The 7500-nt window shown below is 51.7% G+C and overlaps 2 protein-coding genes across 2 annotated transcripts in view; one reads left to right on the forward strand and one right to left on the reverse strand.

Moving 5' to 3' along the window:
* notum1b (notum, palmitoleoyl-protein carboxylesterase b) overlaps nucleotides 1-1128 on the reverse strand; it is an 8348-nt gene extending 7220 nt beyond the window's left edge. The window contains exon 1 of the mRNA XM_067259153.1: nucleotides 977-1128. Within this exon, the coding sequence (XP_067115254.1) occupies nucleotides 977-1113 (137 nt within the window). The 5' untranslated portion in view covers nucleotides 1114-1128. The remainder of the gene's footprint in view (nucleotides 1-976) is intronic.
* Nucleotides 1129-2699: 1571 nt separating this feature from the next.
* Nucleotides 2700-7500, forward strand: part of aspscr1 (ASPSCR1 tether for SLC2A4, UBX domain containing) — a 9638-nt gene continuing 4837 nt past the window's right edge. The window contains exons 1-10 of the mRNA XM_067259152.1: nucleotides 2700-2789; nucleotides 3082-3137; nucleotides 3636-3750; nucleotides 3852-3952; nucleotides 4814-4871; nucleotides 4962-5035; nucleotides 5171-5744; nucleotides 5859-5891; nucleotides 6147-6286; nucleotides 7444-7500. The exon at nucleotides 7444-7500 is cut by the window's right edge and continues 25 nt beyond it. Coding sequence (XP_067115253.1) covers nucleotides 2700-2789; nucleotides 3082-3137; nucleotides 3636-3750; nucleotides 3852-3952; nucleotides 4814-4871; nucleotides 4962-5035; nucleotides 5171-5744; nucleotides 5859-5891; nucleotides 6147-6286; nucleotides 7444-7500 — 1298 coding nt within the window. The remainder of the gene's footprint in view (nucleotides 2790-3081; nucleotides 3138-3635; nucleotides 3751-3851; nucleotides 3953-4813; nucleotides 4872-4961; nucleotides 5036-5170; nucleotides 5745-5858; nucleotides 5892-6146; nucleotides 6287-7443) is intronic.

A 7500-nucleotide genomic window follows, 5' to 3' on the forward strand; every position in this document is an offset into this window, starting at 1 on the left:
GAAACACCTGTTACGGTCACGAAAACAGATCGCTGTCCCGTTGCCAGAATGTGACCCTCTCTCTCCTGGGATGTTTCATCTGTCACACCGGTCTTTCATCCCGGTAATCAATCTGAACAGCCTCTGTCGTTGATCCAGCGTGACCTCATCAATTTCAAGGTCTTTTGAGTTAGGCTTATCCGCGTCCTAATGACGCCCAAACTCTGGCCATGCATTCACAATGAATGATAGACCTCCGCACTGTAATCATAATATAGCCGAGGCATTTTTCCCCAGTTCTGTTCTTTCAACACTAGAGAGAACATTTAGAGAAGATGTCTCTATCCCAGGTTCGTGTGACTTCAATAAATACAACCAAATATACATCAAAGTGGGCCTATAAATCGAGTTCCCGCAGCTCTAGGTTACATGAAAGACATTCTTGTCTGTGACCTCTCTCTCTGTCTCCCTTTCTTTCTCTCCTTCCTTCCCTCCTTCCTTCCTTCCTTCCTTCTCTCTCTCTCTCTCTCTCTCTCTCTCTCTCTCTCTCTCTCTCTCTCTCTCTCTCTCTCTCTCCCTCCCTCTCTCTCCGCAAATTCCTTTTGTCGAAAGTTCCAGTGATGAAAGGCAGCTCGCGGTCGGGGAGCTCGGGCGCATGTTCGCCTCTCACATCAAGCGTGCAGCACGCGCGCGCGCTCGTAGCCCTCGCGCACGCCCTGTGATCTGTCCTTTGATCCATTTCGGTCACATCCGGAGTGACAAGGAGGGCAGGAATACATCAAAAAAATAACACCGGGGCTTCACTCTATCGTCTGCGTGTAAGTTGCTATCAGCACCACACATATGGCAACATTTTTGGAAACATGCAGCGTAAAACCTAAATCTTGAAAGACACGGTTTCCCTTTCTATGTCCAGAAGTAACATTGTGCCAAGTGTATAGCATACGATACAGGGCTCGAGACCCAATGTAGACCAGGACTATCACAGGCTGCTTACCCTGCCGGTGACCCGTCGTTGCACGTGACGGACGTGTTCTCCAGGAAGTGTAGCTTCATGTCCTGATCCAGCTTCTGAGCGGAGCACGGGTACAACGACTGCGCCAAGTTCTTTATTTGGGTCATAAAGTTATCCATGTTACCCTCCACGGCCGTGAAATCTAACGGAAAGCTCTCGGCCCCCTCTGCCCGGTCCCTGTACGCCGGGGACGGCTGCGCGGGACGCGGCTGCGCCCGGCTGCCCCGCAGCCTCCGCGCCTCCAGTGCGCCTATCTGTAGCAGCCCCAACAGAATAGCGGACCGGAGAAATGAATTTAGAGTCCCCGTCCTTCTCTCCATTTCACGGCTGCTCATTTCAAAAGTCTCTTTACAGTTATTCTCCTTGTGCGTAAATATGTTTTGTTCAAGTTAGGCTGGTGGTTTTAAAACCAAACAAAAAAACAGATTCTAAAGTATTTTTGGGGTTACCTATTGGAGATAACGTTCGTTAGATGTACCACAAGATTTCGGATGTTGGGTCTGTCTCCATGGTAACTTCATTCTACGCTGCGTAAAACCCATCCAATTTAAGCCGTTACAGTGCGCCATGTGCATTCATTGTGATCCATTATGAAAACAAATAGAACAAATCAATTGAGAATAACGCCTAGCTTCGTTCCAGTGCACGAGTTGATGGGGTTGGGATTCTAGTGTCACGTACGGCCGACTATTCTATTTTATTCCAACTTTCCCCCCATTCCCTCGCGCAAGAGCCAACCGTTTTCATGGGCTGGCACTTTGGGGCGTGCACACACACACTCACGCACATAGAAACACACACGTACTCACACGCTCTCAAATCATGTCGGGCACGCCCCCTCCGGTCCCAGTTCATCATAAAGCCCACGCGCCGCGTTCCCTTTGATCTTGTGACCGAGGCCATCTGCTTTAAAAGATGCCGGTCTCGGTAGACAGACTGCTCTCACGGATGGGTCAAACTGTGGTGTCGTCTAGTATGAAATAGAGCACGGGCATACCCCCGGTAATTTAATATTGGGCACACTGGAAACCTTCGCGGGCGCACCGCATATCACGCAGACTATACCACCCGGGTTCAAACTAACAGGAAGACGGTCGAAGTATCTTTTTGAAGTTTTGTTTCCTTGCTGATCTCTGAGAGGGATGAGGAAGGAACTGGACTTAATATGTTTGTTTATTCAGACGGCGGCCGTTTCCGCCAGAGAGGCGAGATCATTTCACCTGCGTTAACGAGGAGTCGATGTGTCCCGGGGGGGGGGGGGGGGGGATGATTGATACGCTAATTGATCTTCCGCAGTGATTTTATTACTCAAGGATTGCGCGAGAACCAGATCCCCCTTGTGACTCACACCTCCTCCACCGCCCAGCACGTTTCCAGCAGGCCAAAGTGTGACTGTTTGTTTGTGTATTTGTATGGTGTGTGAATGGTGTGTGTGTGTTGTGAATGTCATTTTTTCAGAGTCTTTCCAAAAAGAGGTTTGTATCTTCATAAATGAGCCTTTAGAAGCCTTTCGGAGATATCCTTATGACCAATAAAAAGCAAAGATGTCTATATTTTAATTCACAAATGGACACCGACTTAAAATATATAAATATTTTAATGTAAACATTTATAGGCCGAGAGAAATTCCGATATCTTTCTATGTTCGAGAAAGAAAACGAGTCAATAAAGTTCGTTCAAATAAACATAGTGACGTCACATCGCAATGGCAGCCAGCACCACGGCAGTGACAGTTCTGACTCCAAATGGAAGAAGGCAAACCGTCAAAGTGTCGCCCAACACACCTATGTTACAAGTATGTATTTAAAAAGACGAGTTTGTGGCCTACGAGTTGACATTAACGGAAACTATCTCTCTCCCTCCGGCTCGGAAAACTGGATGCTTCTTTCCGTTCCAACTGAACAATGACTATCCACTTTCGTAGCTTGCTCTCTGGATGTGTTGATGCTGTGTAGCTAGCTGCCATGAATTGATTAGCGTGTCTTTTCCACACTGCATGAAGTTGCTAGCGAAGCAGCTTAGCCTATATTGAATAATAGGCTGGCCAGCTAGCTGCTGACTTCAACTTAATTGTGTTCGCTTCGTAGGTACTGGAAGACGTTTGCAAGAAACACGGATTCAACCCAGACGAACATGGGTTAAAGTGAGTTGAGACGTTATCCTAAATAGATGATTACTTAGCTGGCAGATTACCTAGCCAGCTAAATAGTTCTCTATTCCGTTATTTGAACAAAGTCTAACCCTAAGCCTCTGGCATTACTTCATACAGATTTCTTTAGATCAGTAGCGAACAGAAAGTAACGAAATGCATGTTTGAGAGAAAGACAGATGTTTGTGTTTGAGAGAGAGAGAGAGGGAGAAAGGGAGAAAGAGAGAGATGTGTGTTTGAGGGAGAGAGAGAGATGTGTGTTTGAGAGAGAGGGAGAGAGAGAGAGAGAGAGAGAGAGAGAGAGGTGTGTGTTCGAGAGAGAGAGATGTGTGTTTGAGAGAGAGAGAGAGATGTGTGTGTTTGTGTGTGTTTGTTTGTTTGTACATGGGCCTGACCATGTGTCAACTAGTCATGTATAGAAACAGTCCCTATTGTTTTCACTAAAGGCCTTACCCATCCTCTCCCCCCCCCCCCCCCCCTCCCCTCCACCAGGTTCCAGAGGAACGTTCTGGACCTGACCTTGCAGTGGAGGTTTTCCAGCCTGCCCAACAATGCCAAACTGGAGGTGGTGCCAAGTAACCGGAAGCAGTCTGGAGTGGACAGCACGGTGGGTGGAAATAACTTCATAGAGAGGGTGTGTGTGTGGTATGGTGTGTGTGTGTGGTGTGTTCAACAGTGTTCTTGACAGGATGGTTCCACGGTTCTCAGGTGCGGATTGCCCTGCAGATGGAGGATGGGTCCAGACTGCAAGGTTCCTTTTCCAGCGGACAGACACTGTGGGACCTGCTCACGCACTTTCCTCAAACCAGGTGTGTGTGTGTGTGTGTCTGCATTCCAATTTTTTTGTCGTGGTTCTGGCAGGAATGAAAAGTATTACGAGAAAGTTTTTTATTTTACGAGTCCTGAAAAGTGAGAACTGGGATCAAAGCAGAACAGATACAACCCCCCCCCCCCCCCCCCCCCCACACACACACACACACACACACACTGTGATGTAACTGTCAGCTGTCTAGGTGCCAGATCTGCTGTGTGTGTGTCCAGCTGTCTGAAGGCCACCCCCATTATCTCCATTATGACATCACTCTGCTTCCTTAATCTGTTTCCACGGAAGCTTCCAGAACTCCCAGAATGGAACGTTAGCGCCGCTTTGGAATCTGGGAAAAATCTGGGGGCGGAAAGAAAACAAGTTTTGAGCTTTGATCTTCAGTTATGGACAAAACAGCAATAATATGTTTCAGACTCTGTTTTGTTTATATGGACACACACACACGCGCGTGCGCACAGACACACACACAGGACTAAGCTTAGAAGTTGATTCACTGTTTTACACCATGTGTTTGTGTGTGTGTTAAAATTGTTTACTATTGAAATCATAGGGAGATACAACATGAGTGTATGGTAGTGACAAATAAAAATGTTTTACTCCTCTTTCCATCTCTCCACCCCCCCTCCATCTCTCCTCCTCCCCTCTCCACCCCCCCTCCATCTCTCCTCCTCCCTTCTCCACCCCCCTCCATCTCTCCTACTCCCCTCTCCACCCCCCTCCATCTCTCCTCCTCCCCTCTCTCCACCCCCCTCCATCTCTCCTCCTCCCCTCTCCACCCCCCCTCCATCTCTCCTCCTCCCCTCTCCACCCCCCCTCCTCTCTTCTTCTCTTGTTCTTCTCTCAGAGTGTGTGAGCTGTCGGAGTCAGGCTCCGCCCCCGTCTGTGTGTACATGAGGGATGAGGTGAAGCCACGCCCACACTCCTTCAATTCCTGTCTTCATCCACTGCCATGTTTAATGAGAAAAGTGTGTGTGTGTGGTGTGTGTGTGCAGGTGACGGGGGAGGACGCGCTGCAGAAGGCCACTCTGAAGTCTCTGGGACTCACAGGAGGAAGTGCCATAGTCAGGTCAGCTTCCTACTTCCTGTTTCTGCCCTCACCACACTGTGGGGGTGAGGATGATGATGGTGATTGATGATGATGGTGATTGATGGTGATGGTGATTGATGATGATGGTGATGGATGTGATGATGCAATCTGTAGGTTTTTACACAAGAGGACCAAAACATCAGAGGAAGATGACAACGAACCCATGGAAACAGTTGCCATTGCTAAACGTTCGGTTGCCAAGGAAACGCCTCTCCCTGAGCCCGCTTACCAAGCCCCTGCCCCCTCTACACCGCGCGAGAAGCCGCCGGCTGAGGTGTCAATCAAACCGAGGAGCCCTGATAGGCCAGCACAGTCCCCGCCTACCCCAGACCCCACCCCCGCTGCAACGGCAAACCCGCTTCCTGTCAAGGAAGTAGAAACGGTGGTTCCGAACCCCCAGAATGCAGTGTGGCCCAAGAGCGGGTCCCCGAGAGGAAGGATGGAGGTGGAGGAGGACGGAGAGAGGGCGGGGCCATCGGGTCAAAGCTCCGCCCTCCCCTCCGCGTCCTCCCTCTCCGCCCCTTTCATTCCTTTCTCAGGTGGGGGTCAGCGTCTGGGGGGCCCGGGGGCCGCGGCGGGGGCCGGGCCTCCCTCCCTGTCCTCTTCGTCCTCTTCCTCATCGCTGGCGGCTGTGGCTGGAGGCCCACCCAGAGCCAAGAGAGCCAAACCCTGCACAGACACCACCAAGGTGAGGGGGGGGGCGGTGGATGGATAGATAGATAGATAGATACATAGATATGAATAGATAGATAGATAGATATGGATAGATAGATGACGTTTCTCTGTGATCTGTCTCTCCCAGGGTCAGCCCAGTGCCAAGCAGGAGGAGATAGAGGTGAGCTTCATTTCCTGTCTCTACTTCCTGTCTCTCTGAAAGGCTCACCTGTTGAAACACCTGCTCATCTCCTCTGTCCTCTCTCTCTCTCTCTCTCTCTCTCTCTCTCTCTCGCTCCCCGTCTCTCTCTCTCGCTCCCCCCCTCTCGCTCCCTCTCTCTCTCCCCCCCTCTCTCTCTCTCTCTCTCTCTCTCTCGCTCCCTCTCTCTCCCACCCCCTCTCTCTCTCCCACCCCCTCTCTCTCTCTCTCTCTCAGACTGTCGAGCGTGAGCCCCTTATCTACCACATGGACTCCGGAGCCCGTCGCCAGGGCAACAACCAGGACCTGCCGGACGAGTTCTTTGAGGTCACCGTGGATGACATCCGCAAACGCTTCGCCCAGCTGAAGAGTGAGAGGTAGGAGGGAGGGATGGAGGGAGGGACGGACGGAGGGAGGCAGAGAATGAGAGAGAGAGTGATGGAGGCTCTATATAGAAGCGTCTAACTGCACCGCACCACAACGATAATGACTAGCTTTAGCCATGGAGAATGCTGCAGGGTGTGTGTGTTTAACGAGCTCTTCTTCTGTCTCTCCGATCTGTACAGAGAGAAACCACAACTGCGTGCTGTGTGTGTGTGTGTGTGTGTGTGTGTGGAGGGGGTTACTTGCGTGAGTACTTGCCTCAATCCCATTAGTTCAACAGCATAAATTTCCCTAGAGGTGATTCATGTTTCTCCATAAGGCGCAATCAGGAACCACATAGACACATATTTATCTACCTGTTATTGGCCAGACAGCCTCCCGTTGTCCCACCCCCACCCTCTAATTGGTGGGGTGGGGGTGGGGGGAATTCTGTCTTGTCCTCCTATTGGTTGACGAGCTTACCCTTCGGCAATGTAACTACTGTGTGATAGGCCGCAATTATGGAAGGTAGAATTATGCCGACCACAGCAATCCATCTCTCTGACACACATCTGTGAGCGTACAGACACACAAGACACACACGCACACAAGAGCCTTCATGCAACCATAACTCATTTACTATTTCTCTCCCTTTCTACCTCTCCTCCCCCTCTCTCTTCCCCTCTCTCTTCCCCTCTCTCTCCCCCTCTCCCCCTCCCTCTCCCCCTCCCTCCCCCTCCCTCTTCCCCTCTCTCTTCCCCTCTCTCTCCCCCTCTCTCCCCCCCTCTCTCCCCCCTCTCTCCCCCCCTCTCTCCCCCTCTCTCCCTCTCTCTCCCCCTCTCTCCCCCCTCTCTCCCCTCTCTCCCTCTCTCTCCCTCCCCCTCTCTCTCCCCCTCTCTCCCCCTCTCTCCCCCTCTTTCCCCCTCTCTCCCCCCTCTCTCCCCCTCTCTCTCCCCCTCCCTCCCCCTCTCTCTCCCCCTCCCTCTCCCCCCTCCCTCCCCCTCTCTCTCCCCCCTCCCTCCCCCTCTCTCCCCCTCTCTTTCCCCCTCCCTCCCCCTCTCTCTCCCCCCTCCCTCCCCCTCTCTCCCCCTCTCTTTCCCCCTCCCTCCCCCTCTCTCTCCCCCCTCCCTCCCCCTCTCTCTCCCCCTCTCTCCCTCCCTCCCCCCTCCAGGAGGGTGCTTGACGAGGCTCCTCTGATGACGAGAGCTCTGAGAGAGTCCCAGATGAA

Source organism: Osmerus mordax, chromosome 21, assembly GCF_038355195.1.
Source record: "Osmerus mordax isolate fOsmMor3 chromosome 21, fOsmMor3.pri, whole genome shotgun sequence".
NCBI lineage: Eukaryota > Metazoa > Chordata > Actinopteri > Osmeriformes > Osmeridae > Osmerus > Osmerus mordax.